General features: G+C 34.3%; 1 protein-coding gene across 4 annotated transcripts in view; it reads left to right on the forward strand.

The window, feature by feature from the left end:
- Positions 1-22,038, forward strand: part of Ten-a (Teneurin-a transmembrane protein) — a 1,628,256-nt gene that overhangs the window by 1,492,289 nt on the left and 113,929 nt on the right. For all 4 annotated transcript variants that reach the window (XM_074139868.1, XM_074139867.1, XM_074139869.1 and 1 more), the window contains one exon: positions 21,744-21,863. In XM_074139868.1, coding sequence (XP_073995969.1) covers positions 21,744-21,863 — 120 coding nt within the window. The remainder of the gene's footprint in view (positions 1-21,743; positions 21,864-22,038) is intronic.

The following is a 22,038-nucleotide window of genomic DNA, read 5'->3' on the forward strand; positions in this document are numbered from 1 at the left end:
AGCAGTTTGAAGTTGGAAGGAAATGCAAAACACCAAAACTTTATCACCTCATATCTCCTTAAAAAATACAACTAGAAAACGGGAATTCTACACAATTGTGGAGGTTAACGAGTACTACAATTGCCTACATTTCTGTTTAGTTTCCACTATTACGACAGGAGATACAGCAGTTTGAAGTTGGAAGGAAATGCAAAACACCAAAACTTTATCACCTCATATCTCCTTAAAAAATACAACTAGAAAACGGGAATTCTACACAATTGTGGAGGTTAACGAGTACTACAATTGCCTACATCTCCATTTAGTTTCCACTGTTAGGAGAGGAGATACAGCAGATTGGAATTTGAAGGAAATGCAAAACTCCAAAACTTTATCACCTCATATCTCCTTAAAAAATACAGCTAGAAAACGGGAATTCTACACAATTGTGGAGGTTAACGAGTACTACAATTGCCTACATTTCTGTTTAGTTTCCACTATTACGACAGGAGATACAGCAGTTTGAAGTTGGAAGGAAATGCAAAACACCAAAACTTTATCACCTCATATCTCCTTAAAAAATACAACTAGAAAACGGGAATTCTACACAATTGTGGAGGTTAACGAGTACTACAATTGCCTACATTTCTGTTTAGTTTCCACTATTACGACAGGAGATACAGCAGTTTGAAGTTGGAAGGAAATGCAAAACACCAAAACTTTATCACCTCATATCTCCTTAAAAAATACAACTAGAAAACGGGAATTCTACACAATTGTGGAGGTTAACGAGTACTACAATTGCCTACATTTCTGTTTAGTTTCCACTATTACGACAGGAGATACAGCAGTTTGAAGTTGGAAGGAAATGCAAAACACCAAAACTTTATCACCTTATATCTCCTTAAAAAATACAACTAGAAAACGGGAATTCTACACAATTGTGGAGGTTAACGAGTACTACAATTGCCTACATTTCTGTTTAGTTTCCACTATTACGACAGGAGATACAGCAGTTTGAAATTGAAGGAAATGCAAAACTCCAAAACTTTATCACCTCATATCTCCTTAAAAAATACAACTAGAAAACGGGAATTCTACACAATTGTGGAGGTTAACGAGTACTACAATTGCCTACATTTCTGTTTAGTTTCCACTATTACGACAGGAGATACAGCAGTTTGAAATTGAAGGAAATGCAAAACTCCAAAACTTTATCACCTCATATCTCCTTAAAAAATACAACTAGAAAACGGGAATTCTACACAATTGTGGAGGTTAACGAGTACTACAATTGCCTACATTTCTGTTTAGTTTCCACTATTACGACAGGAGATACAGCAGATTGGAATTTGAAGGAAATGCAAAACACCAAAACTTTATCACCTCATATCTCCTTAAAAAATACAGCTAGAAAACGGGAATTCTACACAATTGTAGAGGCAAACGAGTATTACAATTGCCTACATCTCCATTTAGTTTCCACTGTTAGGAGAGGAGATACAGCAGATTGGAATTTGAAGGAAATGCAAAACTCCAAAACTTTATCAGCTCATATCTCCTTAAAAAATACAACTAGAAAACGGGAATTCTACACAATTGTGGAGGTTAACGAGTACTACAATTGCCTACATTTCTGTTTAGTTTCCACTATTACGACAGGAGATACAGCAGTTTGAAATTGAAGGAAATGCAAAACTCCAAAACTTTATCACCTCATATCTCCTTAAAAAATACAACTAGAAAACGGGAATTCTACACAATTGTGGAGGTTAACGAGTACTACAATTGCCTACATTTCTGTTTAGTTTCCACTATTACGACAGGAGATACAGCAGTTTGAAATTGAAGGAAATGCAAAACTCCAAAACTTTATCACCTCATATCTCCTTAAAAAATACAACTAGAAAACGGGAATTCTACACAATTGTGGAGGTTAACGAGTACTACAATTGCCTACATTTCTGTTTAGTTTCCACTATTACGACAGGAGATACAGCAGTTTGAAATTGAAGGAAATGCAAAACTCCAAAACTTTATCACCTCATATCTCCTTAAAAAATACAACTAGAAAACGGGAATTCTACACAATTGTGGAGGTTAACGAGTACTACAATTGCCTACATTTCTGTTTAGTTTCCACTATTACGACAGGAGATACAGCAGATTGGAATTTGAAGGAAATGCAAAACACCAAAACTTTATCACCTCATATCTCCTTAAAAAATACAGCTAGAAAACGGGAATTCTACACAATTGTAGAGGCAAACGAGTATTACAATTGCCTACATCTCCATTTAGTTTCCACTGTTAGGAGAGGAGATACAGCAGATTGGAATTTGAAGGAAATGCAAAACTCCAAAACTTTATCAGCTCATATCTCCTTAAAAAATACAACTAGAAAACGGGAATTCTACACAATTGTGGAGGTTAACGAGTACTACAATTGCCTACATTTCTGTTTAGTTTCCACTATTACGACAGGAGATACAGCAGTTTGAAATTGAAGGAAATGCAAAACTCCAAAACTTTATCACCTCATATCTCCTTAAAAAATACAACTAGAAAACGGGAATTCTACACAATTGTGGAGGTTAACGAGTACTACAATTGCCTACATTTCTGTTTAGTTTCCACTATTACGACAGGAGATACAGCAGTTTGAAGTTGGAAGGAAATGCAAAACACCAAAACTTTATCACCTTATATCTCCTTAAAAAATACAACTAGAAAACGGGAATTCTACACAATTGTGGAGGTTAACGAGTACTACAATTGCCTACATTTCTGTTTAGTTTCCACTATTACGACAGGAGATACAGCAGTTTGAAATTGAAGGAAATGCAAAACACCAAAACTTTATCACCTCATATCTCCTTAAAAAATACAACTAGAAAACGGGAATTCTACACAATTGTGGAGGTTAACGAGTACTACAATTGCCTACATTTCTGTTTAGTTTCCACTATTACGACAGGAGATACAGCAGTTTGAAGTTGGAAGGAAATGCAAAACACCAAAACTTTATCACCTCATATCTCCTTAAAAAATACAGCTAGAAAACGGGAATTCTACACAATTGTAGAGGCAAACGAGTATTACAATTGCCTACATCTCCATTTAGTTTCCACTGTTAGGAGAGGAGATACAGCAGATTGGAATTTGAAGGAAATGCAAAACTCCAAAACTTTATCAGCTCATATCTCCTTAAAAAATACAACTAGAAAACGGGAATTCTACACAATTGTGGAGGTTAACGAGTACTACAATTGCCTACATTTCTGTTTAGTTTCCACTATTACGACAGGAGATACAGCAGTTTGAAGTTGGAAGGAAATGCAAAACACCAAAACTTTATCACCTTATATCTCCTTAAAAAATACAACTAGAAAACGGGAATTCTACACAATTGTGGAGGTTAACGAGTACTACAATTGCCTACATTTCTGTTTAGTTTCCACTATTACGACAGGAGATACAGCAGTTTGAAGTTGGAAGGAAATGCAAAACACCAAAACTTTATCACCTTATATCTCCTTAAAAAATACAACTAGAAAACGGGAATTCTACACAATTGTGGAGGTTAACGAGTACTACAATTGCCTACATTTCTGTTTAGTTTCCACTATTACGACAGGAGATACAGCAGTTTGAAATTGAAGGAAATGCAAAACTCCAAAACTTTATCACCTCATATCTCCTTAAAAAATACAACTAGAAAACGGGAATTCTACACAATTGTGGAGGTTAACGAGTACTACAATTGCCTACATTTCTGTTTAGTTTCCACTATTACGACAGGAGATACAGCAGTTTGAAGTTGGAAGGAAATGCAAAACACCAAAACTTTATCACCTTATATCTCCTTAAAAAATACAACTAGAAAACGGGAATTCTACACAATTGTGGAGGTTAACGAGTACTACAATTGCCTACATTTCTGTTTAGTTTCCACTATTACGACAGGAGATACAGCAGTTTGAAATTGAAGGAAATGCAAAACTCCAAAACTTTATCACCTCATATCTCCTTAAAAAATACAACTAGAAAACGGGAATTCTACACAATTGTGGAGGTTAACGAGTACTACAATTGCCTACATTTCTGTTTAGTTTCCACTATTACGACAGGAGATACAGCAGTTTGAAGTTGGAAGGAAATGCAAAACACCAAAACTTTATCACCTTATATCTCCTTAAAAAATACAACTAGAAAACGGGAATTCTACACAATTGTGGAGGTTAACGAGTACTACAATTGCCTACATTTCTGTTTAGTTTCCACTATTACGACAGGAGATACAGCAGTTTGAAGTTGGAAGGAAATGCAAAACACCAAAACTTTATCACCTTATATCTCCTTAAAAAATACAACTAGAAAACGGGAATTCTACACAATTGTGGAGGTTAACGAGTACTACAATTGCCTACATTTCTGTTTAGTTTCCACTATTACGACAGGAGATACAGCAGTTTGAAGTTGGAAGGAAATGCAAAACACCAAAACTTTATCACCTTATATCTCCTTAAAAAATACAACTAGAAAACGGGAATTCTACACAATTGTGGAGGTTAACGAGTACTACAATTGCCTACATTTCTGTTTAGTTTCCACTATTACGACAGGAGATACAGCAGTTTGAAGTTGGAAGGAAATGCAAAACACCAAAACTTTATCACCTTATATCTCCTTAAAAAATACAACTAGAAAACGGGAATTCTACACAATTGTGGAGGTTAACGAGTACTACAATTGCCTACATTTCTGTTTAGTTTCCACTATTACGACAGGAGATACAGCAGTTTGAAATTAAAGGAAATGCAAAACTCCAAAACTTTATCACCTCATATCTCCTTAAAAAATACAACTAGAAAACGGGAATTCTACACAATTGTGGAGGTTAACGAGTACTACAATTGCCTACATTTCTGTTTAGTTTCCACTATTACGACAGGAGATACAGCAGTTTGAAGTTGGAAGGAAATGCAAAACACCAAAACTTTATCACCTCATATCTCCTTAAAAAATACAACTAGAAAACGGGAATTCTACACAATTGTGGAGGTTAACGAGTACTACAATTGCCTACATTTCTGTTTAGTTTCCACTATTACGACAGGAGATACAGCAGTTTGAAGTTGGAAGGAAATGCAAAACACCAAAACTTTATCACCTCATATCTCCTTAAAAAATACAACTAGAAAACGGGAATTCTACACAATTGTGGAGGTTAACGAGTACTACAATTGCCTACATTTCTGTTTAGTTTCCACTATTACGACAGGAGATACAGCAGTTTGAAGTTGGAAGGAAATGCAAAACACCAAAACTTTATCACCTTATATCTCCTTAAAAAATACAACTAGAAAACGGGAATTCTACACAATTGTGGAGGTTAACGAGTACTACAATTGCCTACATTTCTGTTTAGTTTCCACTATTACGACAGGAGATACAGCAGTTTGAAATTGAAGGAAATGCAAAACTCCAAAACTTTATCACCTCATATCTCCTTAAAAAATACAACTAGAAAACGGGAATTCTACACAATTGTGGAGGTTAACGAGTACTACAATTGCCTACATTTCTGTTTAGTTTCCACTATTACGACAGGAGATACAGCAGTTTGAAATTGAAGGAAATGCAAAACTCCAAAACTTTATCACCTCATATCTCCTTAAAAAATACAACTAGAAAACGGGAATTCTACACAATTGTGGAAATTAACGAGTACTACAATTGCCTACATTTCTGTTTAGTTTCCACTATTACGACAGGAGATACAGCAGTTTGAAATTGAAGGAAATGCAAAACTCCAAAACTTTATCACCTCATATCTCCTTAAAAAATACAACTAGAAAACGGGAATTCTACACAATTGTGGAGGTTAACGAGTACTACAATTGCCTACATTTCTGTTTAGTTTCCACTATTACGACAGGAGATACAGCAGTTTGAAATTGAAGGAAATGCAAAACTCCAAAACTTTATCACCTCATATCTCCTTAAAAAATACAACTAGAAAACGGGAATTCTACACAATTGTGGAGGTTAACGAGTACTACAATTGCCTACATTTCTGTTTAGTTTCCACTATTACGACAGGAGATACAGCAGTTTGAAGTTGGAAGGAAATGCAAAACACCAAAACTTTATCACCTTATATCTCCTTAAAAAATACAACTAGAAAACGGGAATTCTACACAATTGTGGAGGTTAACGAGTACTACAATTGCCTACATTTCTGTTTAGTTTCCACTATTACGACAGGAGATACAGCAGTTTGAAGTTGGAAGGAAATGCAAAACACCAAAACTTTATCACCTTATATCTCCTTAAAAAATACAACTAGAAAACGGGAATTCTACACAATTGTGGAGGTTAACGAGTACTACAATTGCCTACATTTCTGTTTAGTTTCCACTATTACGACAGGAGATACAGCAGTTTGAAGTTGGAAGGAAATGCAAAACACCAAAACTTTATCACCTTATATCTCCTTAAAAAATACAACTAGAAAACGGGAATTCTACACAATTGTGGAGGTTAACGAGTACTACAATTGCCTACATTTCTGTTTAGTTTCCACTATTACGACAGGAGATACAGCAGTTTGAAGTTGGAAGGAAATGCAAAACACCAAAACTTTATCACCTTATATCTCCTTAAAAAATACAACTAGAAAACGGGAATTCTACACAATTGTGGAGGTTAACGAGTACTACAATTGCCTACATTTCTGTTTAGTTTCCACTATTACGACAGGAGATACAGCAGTTTGAAATTGAAGGAAATGCAAAACTCCAAAACTTTATCACCTCATATCTCCTTAAAAAATACAACTAGAAAACGGGAATTCTACACAATTGTGGAGGTTAACGAGTACTACAATTGCCTACATTTCTGTTTAGTTTCCACTATTACGACAGGAGATACAGCAGTTTGAAGTTGGAAGGAAATGCAAAACACCAAAACTTTATCACCTTATATCTCCTTAAAAAATACAACTAGAAAACGGGAATTCTACACAATTGTGGAGGTTAACGAGTACTACAATTGCCTACATTTCTGTTTAGTTTCCACTATTACGACAGGAGATACAGCAGTTTGAAATTGAAGGAAATGCAAAACTCCAAAACTTTATCACCTCATATCTCCTTAAAAAATACAACTAGAAAACGGGAATTCTACACAATTGTGGAGGTTAACGAGTACTACAATTGCCTACATTTCTGTTTAGTTTCCACTATTACGACAGGAGATACAGCAGTTTGAAATTGAAGGAAATGCAAAACACCAAAACTTTATCACCTTATATCTCCTTAAAAAATACAACTAGAAAACGGGAATTCTACACAATTGTGGAGGTTAACGAGTACTACAATTGCCTACATTTCTGTTTAGTTTCCACTATTACGACAGGAGATACAGCAGTTTGAAGTTGGAAGGAAATGCAAAACACCAAAACTTTATCACCTCATATCTCCTTAAAAAATACAACTAGAAAACGGGAATTCTACACAATTGTGGAGGTTAACGAGTACTACAATTGCCTACATTTCTGTTTAGTTTCCACTATTACGACAGGAGATACAGCAGTTTGAAATTGAAGGAAATGCAAAACACCAAAACTTTATCACCTTATATCTCCTTAAAAAATACAACTAGAAAACGGGAATTCTACACAATTGTGGAGGTTAACGAGTACTACAATTGCCTACATTTCTGTTTAGTTTCCACTATTACGACAGGAGATACAGCAGTTTGAAATTGAAGGAAATGCAAAACTCCAAAACTTTATCACCTCATATCTCCTTAAAAAATACAACTAGAAAACGGGAATTCTACACAATTGTGGAGGTTAACGAGTACTACAATTGCCTACATTTCTGTTTAGTTTCCACTATTACGACAGGAGATACAGCAGTTTGAAATTGGAAGGAAATGCAAAACACCAAAACTTTATCACCTCATATCTCCTTAAAAAATACAACTAGAAAACGGGAATTCTACACAATTGTGGAGGTTAACGAGTACTACAATTGCCTACATTTCTGTTTAGTTTCCACTATTACGACAGGAGATACAGCAGTTTGAAGTTGGAAGGAAATGCAAAACACCAAAACTTTATCACCTTATATCTCCTTAAAAAATACAACTAGAAAACGGGAATTCTACACAATTGTGGAGGTTAACGAGTACTACAATTGCCTACATTTCTGTTTAGTTTCCACTATTACGACAGGAGATACAGCAGTTTGAAGTTGGAAGGAAATGCAAAACACCAAAACTTTATCACCTTATATCTCCTTAAAAAATACAACTAGAAAACGGGAATTCTACACAATTGTGGAGGTTAACGAGTACTACAATTGCCTACATTTCTGTTTAGTTTCCACTATTACGACAGGAGATACAGCAGTTTGAAATTGAAGGAAATGCAAAACTCCAAAACTTTATCACCTCATATCTCCTTAAAAAATACAACTAGAAAACGGGAATTCTACACAATTGTGGAGGTTAACGAGTACTACAATTGCCTACATTTCTGTTTAGTTTCCACTATTACGACAGGAGATACAGCAGTTTGAAATTGGAAGGAAATGCAAAACACCAAAACTTTATCACCTCATATCTCCTTAAAAAATACAACTAGAAAACGGGAATTCTACACAATTGTGGAGGTTAACGAGTAATACAATTGCCTACATTTCTGTTTAGTTTCCACTATTACGACAGGAGATACAGCAGTTTGAAGTTGGAAGGAAATGCAAAACACCAAAACTTTATCACCTTATATCTCCTTAAAAAATACAACTAGAAAACGGGAATTCTACACAATTGTGGAGGTTAACGAGTACTACAATTGCCTACATTTCTGTTTAGTTTCCACTATTACGACAGGAGATACAGCAGTTTGAAGTTGGAAGGAAATGCAAAACACCAAAACTTTATCACCTTATATCTCCTTAAAAAATACAACTAGAAAACGGGAATTCTACACAATTGTGGAGGTTAACGAGTACTACAATTGCCTACATTTCTGTTTAGTTTCCACTATTACGACAGGAGATACAGCAGTTTGAAGTTGGAAGGAAATGCAAAACACCAAAACTTTATCACCTTATATCTCCTTAAAAAATACAACTAGAAAACGGGAATTCTACACAATTGTGGAGGTTAACGAGTACTACAATTGCCTACATTTCTGTTTAGTTTCCACTATTACGACAGGAGATACAGCAGTTTGAAGTTGGAAGGAAATGCAAAACACCAAAACTTTATCACCTTATATCTCCTTAAAAAATACAACTAGAAAACGGGAATTCTACACAATTGTGGAGGTTAACGAGTACTACAATTGCCTACATTTCTGTTTAGTTTCCACTATTACGACAGGAGATACAGCAGTTTGAAGTTGGAAGGAAATGCAAAACACCAAAACTTTATCACCTTATATCTCCTTAAAAAATACAACTAGAAAACGGGAATTCTACACAATTGTGGAGGTTAACGAGTACTACAATTGCCTACATTTCTGTTTAGTTTCCACTATTACGACAGGAGATACAGCAGTTTGAAGTTGGAAGGAAATGCAAAACACCAAAACTTTATCACCTTATATCTCCTTAAAAAATACAACTAGAAAACGGGAATTCTACACAATTGTGGAGGTTAACGAGTACTACAATTGCCTACATTTCTGTTTAGTTTCCACTATTACGACAGGAGATACAGCAGTTTGAAGTTGGAAGGAAATGCAAAACACCAAAACTTTATCACCTTATATCTCCTTAAAAAATACAACTAGAAAACGGGAATTCTACACAATTGTGGAGGTTAACGAGTACTACAATTGCCTACATTTCTGTTTAGTTTCCACTATTACGACAGGAGATACAGCAGTTTGAAGTTGGAAGGAAATGCAAAACACCAAAACTTTATCACCTTATATCTCCTTAAAAAATACAACTAGAAAACGGGAATTCTACACAATTGTGGAGGTTAACGAGTACTACAATTGCCTACATTTCTGTTTAGTTTCCACTATTACGACAGGAGATACAGCAGTTTGAAGTTGGAAGGAAATGCAAAACACCAAAACTTTATCACCTTATATCTCCTTAAAAAATACAACTAGAAAACGGGAATTCTACACAATTGTGGAGGTTAACGAGTACTACAATTGCCTACATTTCTGTTTAGTTTCCACTATTACGACAGGAGATACAGCAGTTTGAAGTTGGAAGGAAATGCAAAACACCAAAACTTTATCACCTTATATCTCCTTAAAAAATACAACTAGAAAACGGGAATTCTACACAATTGTGGAGGTTAACGAATACTACAATTGCCTACATTTCTGTTTAGTTTCCACTATTACGACAGGAGATACAGCAGTTTGAAGTTGGAAGGAAATGCAAAACACCAAAACTTTATCACCTTATATCTCCTTAAAAAATACAACTAGAAAACGGGAATTCTACACAATTGTGGAGGTTAACGAGTACTACAATTGCCTACATTTCTGTTTAGTTTCCACTATTACGACAGGAGATACAGCAGTTTGAAGTTGGAAGGAGATGCAAAACACCAAAACTTTATCAACTGCTTACCGTTCTTGTACTGTGTCGCCTCATTAATGGATTAGTACAGTGGTTAGTTGCACTGGCGTCAATGAAGGAGGTTCCGGATTTTTCTTCTGAGGATCCTCTTACGTTTCGGCAATGAAATGTTTGTCTAAACTAGAAAACACTGCTATTTCTGGCACATCCGTGAAAATACCGGAGATATTTTTTTCGTTTCAAAAACAAAAAATTATAAATTACCGTGATAAAATCGGCGTTAATATTAAAGTGACTGTCACCGTGTAGAAGAATAATTTGTAAATTTAAAATCAAGGTTTTTTTTAATTTTCTAGATTGACGGAAAAGAAATTCATTAACAAAGAAGCGAGGAGGAAAAAAGCTGTTATAATTAAATCCATTCAATTAGCTGATGCATTTCATAAAATGTGGTTTTATATTCATTTGAGCAATCAAATGGATTGTGTCTGTCCTCTTCTGATTATGGCAAGAGTTTATTTCATTTTTATCTCCGAATAGAATTCTTTATTTTTATGGAGAGGATATTTATTCCTCTTTATTATAAAATTACATTTCTATGAAATTGCAAACCAAGTTGGAGTTTGGAATGAAATAAACTCCTATTATGAAGTTCATTTAAACATAAACTTATTCAGTAATAATAATAATAAACAATTATACATGATGTTGAGAGTATTTAGTTATTCTCAAATAAAATTTTACATATTTACGACCAAAAACAACTCAATAATTACATAGATAAGAAATTTACACTTAAAAACTTCTAATCTTTAAGAATTAATGTTTTTATAAAAACCTAACTGTTGTTTTATCTTTCGAAATCTTTACTTCTATAAAAGAACAGATATAATTGTTATTTTGAGTGATAATTATAGAAAATATTGAAGTAATTTAGCGGGGAAAAAATTAGATTTTGCCAAAAAATAATTTTATAGAATATTGGATTAGAACAAATCGAATTCGGGATAGATTCTAATCGGGTTTTTTATCATCGATAGATAAATAATAATTAATTTTAGAGAACAGTCAACTTCTTTAGTTGGTAAATGATTGTGGAAACATTGAAACGTTAGCTTTAGGAGACTGCAAAATCACTGTCTGAATTTTCAAAGTGATTATAATTCTGGTTCTACGCTAGGAGCTGAGTTTTCTTTGTTTACAAATTTAGAATAGTCATTGCTGAATATTTTACTTGGGCACTGCAGTTATTGTGATTATCGAAGAATTGATCTTTTCAATTATTATATTTTAATCGATTAACCAGAGTTGAAACAATCGAAACAAGTATACGTTTACAGATCGATGTATCATTTCCGACATTTGCTAATCATGTGAACGTAATTTCTCCCTTTTGGATTCAGTATTCTGATCTTTTCTGCTAGAAATGTTCTTCCGTGGACACCAAGACAGCTGACTACCTTTTTTTCTTCTTCTTTCTCTTTTGCAGTAATAGTGAATCACTGTAGATTGTCGTTATCAGGAAAAACCATTTCAATTGGTGTGGTAAGGTTCGTTAAGAGGTGATTGGGCCAGGAAGGGGTAGGTAGCGTAATTAAGGGGAACGAGGAAGGCTAGTATAGGAGAAATGGAGGGGCGTTGTGGGCCAGAAGAGAGGTAATACCTGTTGGGTGCAGATAAGGTTTTGGTGTGCCCATTGTTGGCCCAAGAGACAATGGACCTCCTCTCCCTTCTGCCATACACACACATATTGTCTCACAAGGCTTGGTGCGAACCAAGCGTAGACACACAACCAGTCTAGATGAGGTAGGTGGGATGACAATTTAGGCTAAATGTCAGGTTTTGTGTGGAGGAGAGGCTATAGTCACGTAACGTTATCTAGATGTACGTTACCAATGGAATGAGAAGTTCAGGGGGATGTATTGTCTCTTGTGAGTAGAGGTGTGTTACTGGCTAGTGTCAATGTGGCTTCAATCACTGGGTGCATCCCATCTTAGTACCATCATAAACAGTCTCAAAACTACAGGGTGAACCAGTAACTAATGTCTATAGGCCCAGTTTGTGTAGTACGTACATCTAAAGTGGAATTCAATAATGTATTGGCCAACTTCATATTTTCCACTGTTCTTGACTGACTTTAAATTTTTTATCAAAAACCTTTACTTTTTTGCAATAAAAATGTTATTACTCAGAAAGTTTTAGTCCGAATTCGATTCTGATGACACGGTTAGAAAGACAGATATATTTTTACTAACATTAAATATTTCTGATAAATCAGAAGTAAAAATGTTTAAAGTGCAATCTGTAACCTTTGACTTCCATTATTTTAAGAATGCCTACTTTAAAATTGATTACTGGGTCCATCTAAAAGAGTTTTCAATGAATTAAACAACTTGATAAACTAACACTGTTGAGTGCTCGTGAACACGTTTTCTTGCAAAACAAATGTAATTTCTCATACGAAGATATAAGGAATCCTGGAAAATGATATACCGTTTGAAAGCCCATTAGGCAAGGAAACTTTTATAAAAAAAGAGCCAGCACCTAGGTCTGATAATGAACACATGAGGGCCTAATGAGTTTTCTTCAAAAATTTTTATTCCTTTTATTTTTCCAGCATCCAGGAGGAAGATTCGAGGTTGTTTGGAGAATAACTTATGCTTCGAAATGGCTTCAATTTTTAGGAAATATATCTGTCTTTCTAACCGTGTCATCAGAATCGAGTTCGGACTAAAACTTTCCGAGTAATAACATTTTTATTGGAAAAAAGTAATGATTTTAGAAGAAAAAAATTAAAGTAACGTCACCCAAGAACAGTGCGAAATATGAAGTTGGCCAATACGTCTTTGAAGTGGACTTTAGATGTACTACACACAGTAGGCCTATGGACAATACTTACTGGTTACTGGTTCATCCTGTATATCAAGATTTAACCATTTCTAAACTGCTTCTTGACCAAAAATAGTATCAACATTTATCGTTAATCCATTGTGCGCTTATATCTGTTACCATTTCATTATAGTGGATTCCAACAAATTGACATGTCATGCAGTTAATTCATTCAACCTTTAATGTCGCCGTATCTGTGACCCTTCCCGGCGAATAGCCTCCGTCCAATATTGTTCGACCACAAGTCGGCCCCCCTCATAAATTCTATATAATGTGCGCCAGTGTTATGAGGAGGTGGAGGGCGAACGACCAAACTAATCTCTTGGTTTTAATAAAATATATTGTTCAGGTTTCCAATAGCTCATGTGGTTACCATTGGCAACGTACAGATCATATAACTTTTAGCTTTTCATTTCCAATTTAATTCCTTTTGGTGCCATAGCCTCTTGAGGTCCTTCATCTCCCCAAAGGATTATATATCTCTCTTCAAAATACTATACAGTGGTTCTTCCTTTATTTTTCATTTGTTAACAAGTATTATTTTATTATAGAAAAATTGTAATTAATTTACATAAATTAATATAACTTTCTGTAATAAATATGAAAACCATTAATTCAAAATTTTACTTTCTATTACAGCTCTTAACCAGTTAAGCGTGGAATTTAGTTTTAACAAAAACCCCACAGTGTGCGGAATTAAAATCAGACAATGACGTGTATACACGTCGAACGCAGGGCAAAACAATCAATAGTTTACAACGTTCGTAAATAGTCACTGCAAACTACTTTTTCTGCAATATCTGGGGGCTTACAGATTACAGAGCAATTCTGTGCTCATTCAAAAATCTTGCACCGCTTGACGTATGCAACGGCTCCAGTTAACTAGAGACGCAAGAGCTTTTACAAGGTTGAAAAGAGCTTTGAATTCTGTGCAAAATGAAATCAAGCTCGTACTGAGCTCTGAACCTCTAACTAAGGTAAAAACGGCATTGCACAAGGGTTGAGAGCTTCTATTTGTGTGCGTAATTCCCCAATCTCTAATACGGAGACCAAACATGTACCAACCACTTATCATTTGGCTGACTCCCACCGCAGTTCTATTGGTAAGATAAAGGAAACATCCCACCAAATAATATTCTTATTGTATTTTATTAAAATTTCGAGTTTTTATAGTTAATGGCAATTTTATATTGTATCTGGTTAATGAAGAAGTATTGCAATCGTTGCAAGGTTTCGAAATTCACTTCTCTTCAGGAATTTTTTTTTTAAAAAAAAGTGTCTAGTTTGTGGTTAATGTATATCTGATCGGGTTTCGAAACAAATTTATTAAAAAGTAACTAAATAAGGCACTATTGTCGGAGTAAACAATATAGGAATGTCTACAGCGAGCAATTCGGCGATGGAATTTAACTTACGAGAATGCCAAATTTTTCAGCAGTGCGAATTTATGCTTCTTATGCTGAAAAACTACTTTGGATATGTTTTCCCACTAGCTCCATATTGCTGGTTTTTCAAGCGGCAAGGTTATCCGGAGTATAGCGAGGTGAATTTTTGTACAGAAATTTATTCTGGGTTACTTGGATGTTCACAATGTATGATTTGCATATCATACTCTTAAGATGGACCTTCATACAGTAACGTTGGGCGTAAGCCACCACCTTGTACAGCAAGGAGGTTTATTCTTCTTCTTCAATTTAGAGTTTCTGAAGAAGAAAGGAAACAGTGTGCCTTGCTTTTGTCAATTTTTTCCTCCACATAGGAAGTGAAAGACAGTTTTGTGTGACCAGAATGACCCCTTAGGTATTTGTAAAAAGATAAGAATATATCTAAAGTCCATTTAGGAGATTTTACAAAAAGATTTTCAGGTTGCGGGCGCCTTGGATAACAGTTACATCCAAAGTTAATCTTATATGTTGCTCTTCTTAGGAGCCCTCCACAGCTCCTTGTCTGGTGATAGACAGTATTGTAGCGGGAGAACTTGTCCAGAGTTTGGTAATATACCCAGAAAATTCCGGCTCCGATGAACTTTGACGCGCATTAAATTAAAATTTATAAAAAAAATTGTTAATACGTAATAATATAATGAAAGTTGCATCAAGCGATGTCTGCTACTCATCCACCTTCTTCTAGGTTGCTAGGTCCCCTAACTGGGGAACAGTGGGCATTTCGGATTGCCTGCGTCCCTTTCCCTTTTTGGTGGAACCGCCCTTTTAATACAACTGTAACTCAAAATATTTTTGATCATGTATTTGAAACAATAGTTTATGTGTTATAGCATTAGTTTCATCTATTTGTTATTGGTTGGTTTCATTCAGTCCAGTATTGACCATCTTTAATAACGATCACACACTAACTGAAAAAAGCTAACTTAAATAAGTCTCAAGCTCGTTCGCGTGCCAGTGAATGAGGTTATAGTTGCATTTTTCTATCGATGATGTGCAATACTGGTGTAAGTGATCAAGCTAAATTGATCCCAAATCACTGTATGAAGAATATCTTAATTGATTTCCAGGGCATTCCATTTTCATGCAACTGGAAAGCTATTCCTTCAGAATTTGTTATTTTTATTATTTTAATGATAATAATAATAATAATAATAATAATAATAATAATAATAATAATAATACTTTATTTAATAAATAGAAAATACAAAATACAAGGGTATAAAAGTACCATACGGCATGGAATATCCGTCTGCCGGAGGTCGCTAGTATTTAGAATTACAAAATTAATTAGAATTTACAAACTGAACAAATTAGAAAATAATTTAAAGTTTCGCCGTTGTTACCTAACCTTCAGGTACCTATAACCTTCCACAACACCAGTTTGAAGATAAACACCAAAATTTGCTTAATATATTTCTATTTTCTCCCAAAAATTGTATTCTATGTTTCAGATGGGTATTTCGTGTTTAAATCTCCAAAAATCCTCTTTTTTTGCCTTTTTTTTGGTATTGGCTTTCTCCATACAGTCTAGGTGCTTATCACTAGAATATCACTCACTCTCCATTCTTACTTATAAATACATTCGCTTCAAACATTCATCCCTCTACTATATATATATATATATATTTACATATACTATAACTAATGGATGGATCAGTACTCTATATTCCTGCTATCCTTATAGCTTAACCGAAATTAAAATCACCGTAATCCTTCTCTAATCATTTTCTTGCATTCATCTTAATCAGCTATAACTTTTAAATACATATGTTATTGCTAGCTCGGCTATAGATTTAAACACATAGATGTTGGTGGAGAATATTATGCCTTCGTAGCGAAATGATGCATCTAAATATACAGATATGTCGTCAAACATTCGTTTCCTTTCTACCATATAACGTGGACATATCATTATTATATGTTTGAAATCCTCCTCCTCATTGCAATCTACGCAAAGAGGAGAGAGGACTTTTTTGTTGATCCTGTGAAGGTACGATCCGCACACAGCGTGGTTCGCTCTCAGCCTGCTTATTGTCGCAACAACCCATTTATTAGTGACAGTTCCCCTTAAACCATGGGTGTCTAGGTAACTGATCTGCCATAGTTTTATAGAATCTCCCTTCATTACCATTAGTGTAATCTGTCTGCCATTTTTGTAGTGCTGCTTTTGCAATTCCTCCTCTTCACTCAGAATAACGAAAAGAAATAAGAGATGTATCTTTTAATTATAATAACTATGAATATGATAAAGCTGTTCTTTTGATTTTAAAATTAAAGGGAAGCTTGCTTTTATACTTAATCTTCTGGACGCCAAAATAATATTTTTAACTTCATAAAATCTACTTTTGCTTAATCTTTTTATCTAATACAAATTAAAAAAAAACTGTTTCACTAAAGAAATAAAAAATGTCAGCTCCTTTATATATTAAAAGATTTCTTTAAAAAACTTACAGCTGCAGAATAAAATAGTCTTACTTTAAACCAGATAGAAGAAAACCAAAGGATATTTTTTTGTCCTTTCTTGTATCTCTTTCACGTTCATCATTAGTGTTGGCCACAGCCTTCTTTATCTAAGAGTACATCAAACGGCCAAATAAATATCGCTCCAGGAATTGGTTTATTTTTCTTTTTCATTCTTCTTATTTCTTGCTTCAAAGTATTAAAATATTCTTTTTATGGAAGGAAGGGGCCGTAAACCATTAAACAATGAATACTAAGAGATTTGTTTTGAATTGGATTTCATTTAAAGAGTATTTTAAATTGTAACTTGTGATGTTTTATTTAAAACTGCAGGCGATATTTTCCTATTTCTTTTCTCTTGTTTTTACTTTAAAGTGCATCTTATTTTTTGAAACTTCATTTACTATTATTTCTTGATTATGGTTATGCAAATGTATAATGTTTTTTAAGTGAAGTGAAAATGTCCTTTTCATTAGATTCTTCTGCGTCTTCTGAGTGGTAATAAAGCAAAAGATGAAAAGGTCTTCTGCAAAAATTCAATAAAGAAATTTGGAAATTTGTCTGTCACTCTTGATTTAAATAAAATTATCGTATAGATTTAAATAGAAAATATATAAACAATTAGGCCTTGTAAATATTGGCAACAAATATGGTGGCATTATATGTTCTGGGAAAGATCAAGTATGCCGTACATTTATACGACTTCGTGTTACCTGTATTCACGTAATAGAGTTTACTTGCATCTTAGAATTTGTACGGAAAGCACATAATTTATTTAGGGAAGTGGTATATTCCGCGCCACCAATTTTGCATTTCATATTGAATCTCTTTAAGAAAAAGAATTAGCGTGCGCCTTCATCTGAGGTTCAACACAGTAAGTTGTAATAAGCTCCTGGAAACGAGAAAAATCGTAAGAGCTGACAGCTGGATTCGAACCTGGAAACTTCGCGTGGGAATCCAGAACATAGGATGAAAAAATAACTGCCAGTTTCAGTCATGATATTTTTTTTATTATGCCGAGCTTTCGTCCTAGGGACTAGTTAGACTAGTCTTCAGGGCTAATTGTCAATATTATATTTTACATCATTAAAGGGTTGGTGTGTCATCCTCTGTCTTGTCTGCTCATGGACTGAGCCTAGAAGTTGATCTAGTCCTAAATCACCAAAAATAATGGAACAGTAATTTATAAAATATTTTATTTTTTCAAATACAGTAAAAGCTCCTTATTCGCGCTTCCTTCATTCGCGTTTCCACTATTCGCGGATTAAAAAAATGCGACCCAATTCCTATATTCGCGGATATTCGCGGAAGTACACTACGATAATAAAAGGATTCCAATAGGTATGCAACCCAATATCCTTTGTAAATGCCGTCAAATGGACTAATAAAAAAAGTAAAATAGATCTTATTACAACTTTGCCTAAAGTATGTTGTTAAATGATATCGCCGAGGACTTTGACATAAGCCGCCTTCGCCGCGATCGGTGTTTTTGAGAATGTAAACGCACAGAATGAAAGCAATTGTTCGTGATCCAGCAATAGAAAAAAATGGAAGTGGCGTTGTCATTATGGATCGAAGACCGCATCCAAAAAAAGGGTGCCCCTGAGTGGTCCAATGGTCCGGGTGAAGGCAAAGTATCTTTACGCTCATTTTAAAGAACCTGATGGTAGTTGTAGTGGCAAGTTCAAACTTTGACTGCAAACAAAAGCTTTTAAAAACTGCCAAGCAAGAGGAAATTACAAAATTCTTCAAACCATTGCCTAAGCCTTAAGATAATTAATCAAAATGTTCAAAAACTTCAATTAAATTGATTTTTTTATATATTAGTTTTTTTTTATTTTGTCACCTAGGAACGTATCCCCTATAATCCCATATAAATTACCATTCCGTATTCACGGTTTCTGTATTCGCGGCATATTTATGGAACATATACCCCGCGAATATAGAGCTTTTACTGTACATTCGTGGAATTTGAAAGCGTTCATAATTAACGTCAAAAAAATCCTCCATTAAAACTGTTAAATATAGAAACAGTTCTTTAAATGTAAAGGTAAAAACTATAACTTGGCAAAAACCATACTGTTCTAATAATTTAGCCAGTAAAGGAAACAAATATCTACAATGATGAAGAAAATGATAACATTTATCTCAATTTCATGAAATTGAAACCTAATAATGAGCATTGTTTTTCTGCATTTTAATTAATTGTAAATATTTATAACATCAATGTAAATTGATAATGTTTTAATTTGATTGGAAAAAAAGGTTTAATTTGTTTGAAGTGAAGTTCTATTTGATTGAATAAAGTGTTAATTTGATTAAAAAAAGGTTTAGTTTGAATGAAAAAGGGTTTCCATTTAATTAAAAAAAAAAAAAGGCTACGAGGAAACATTGATCTCATGTTCTTCGCATTTTCCAAAATAATTTACAAAAAAGATAACTTGAATGTATTGAAATTATTATTAATAATTAAAGATCAAGTCCATCCCAAGCCCTAAAAAAAAATGTCTACCAATTTTTGTAAGTACAAACATCAGCAGTAATAATTTTAGAGGAATATTGAGGTGCGGTCAATAAATTCAAACACTTTCATTTCAACGTCTTAGAATAACTGGCACGTTTGCTTTAATACCACATGCTGATGGAGCTCTTGCCCCTTAATGAAATGAAAGGAGTGCGAGAATATTACAATATTTTGATGATAATCCGTCCGCCAGTGTACGAAGAGCTGCAGTTGAATAACATATTACGCCAACAACAGTAAGGAGAACTCTCTACGAGATGGACGTAACCTACAGCATTATCAACGGGTACGACATTTATTACCTCAAGAATTTTGTCAAAGAAATTTTTACGATTGGTATTTAAATCAAGTTGATTTTAAGCCTCAATTTTCGCGTCATATTCTCTGGACGAATGAAGCTACACTCACAAGAAATGTTCAACCAAAAAAATTATCATCTCTGGATGCTCGAAAATCCTCATGCAATTCGTGAGCACCAATTTCAACGTGAGTTTCAGTGATATTAGACAATATTTTAATTGGTCCACATTTCTTACCACCTAGTCTTAAAGCAGACACATTTCTGCAGTTTCTTTGTAATAATTACTAGATTTTGATTGAAGTTGTTCCGCCTAAACTCAGAAGGAACTCATGGTTTCAATTAGATGGTTGTCCAGCACATTGCGGCAGAGGTCCAAGAAAGTGGCTAAATCAACATTATCGCAATCGATGGTTTGACCGTAGAGGACCGGCAACTTAGCCTGCTTTCTCTTCAGATCTAACACCAATGGATTTTTTTTTTTTTTTACTTGGGGTGCCATTAAAGGAAAAGTCTATGAAATGCTGGTCAATGATCTTCACTCTTTAAGAAGAAGAGTAATTGAATCAATAACAGCAATCCAGTGCCGTTCGGCTATTGCTGCTGAACACTGTGTCCATCACCGGACAGTGAGCTGTAAGAAGCTCCTAGGAAGAGAAAATCTAAGGGTTAGCAGCTGGATTCGAACCCGGGACCTCCGCGTGGGAATCGAGTACGCTAACCACATAGCTAATCCCTCCCCTACATTTTCTTTATTATTTATTTATTTACTTTTGTCATTATTTTCTACTAATAAAGTTGTTGGAAGGCACTATTAATTTTTTTTATGATAACCTACCCAATAATAATTCATAAAATGGAAATCTTTAGACGTGAATATCTCATAAACAAAACGTTAACGGGCATACCTTCATAGGAAAATTTTTTCTTGTTTTGAGGCCCTAAATTCATATTTTCAGTTAGGACACTTGTCCTACTCTTATTTTAATATAGGGAGACCAAAGTAATATGTATGATTAGGCGTGAAATAAATATAAATGGATTATATAAGTATTCCTTGTATATCACTGGATGATGGTTCTTATCACATATTTTTTTATCAACAATGGTGTCCTGAAACCTTGTTTCAGGTAGTTATTGTTCTACAATAAATATATAAACACACAGAAGAAGCGACCTGTAAAGTATTAAGGCAAAGTGGTAAAACTTATAGTGGAACATATCTGGAATAAGTGGTCCATAAGTATCGAAGGATTTCGGATAGAATAGTGGAAACAATGATTTTTGTTTTCATACGGCCTGATCACTGGACAAAAGTTTACGGATGAGTGGTTCAAATAAAAAGAAGGATTAAATGCAGGAATCTGAGTATAAAAATCCAGGGATATTTATTTGTTTAGAATGAGGAAAAACAAAAGATTATTGTGGAATTGCTTAAAATCTATTTTACAGGTGTACAATACCCCGATCAGTGGGGGATAAAATAAAAAGCATACTTGATCAAATCAATGAAAAACATAATTAATCCTATTTTTTAAACAAAATATTTTATTTTTATTTCAAACCCATTTTTTTTGTTTCAGCGGTAAGTTCCATGCGTTCCACCATGGACCCGTCCAGCTGTATTCTTGTCGAAGACGCCAAAGTCGTTGCACAAGATGAGCCTTCGCACGACTCAACAATATCACAGACACCCACTGAAGGTTAGTTTAAATTATTCAAATAGTTATGTGTTAATTTTCTATTAAATTAAAAATTATTAAAACACTGACACAACATTCTCAAATCCAGTCTGAAACACTGACACAACATTCTCAAATCCAGTCTGAAACACTGACACAACATTCTCAAATCCAGTCTGAGACACTGACACAACAT

This window comes from Rhodnius prolixus, unplaced genomic scaffold (assembly GCF_049639745.1).
Source record: "Rhodnius prolixus isolate KJV_2025 unplaced genomic scaffold, Rpr scaffold_6, whole genome shotgun sequence".
Lineage (NCBI taxonomy): Eukaryota > Metazoa > Arthropoda > Insecta > Hemiptera > Reduviidae > Rhodnius > Rhodnius prolixus.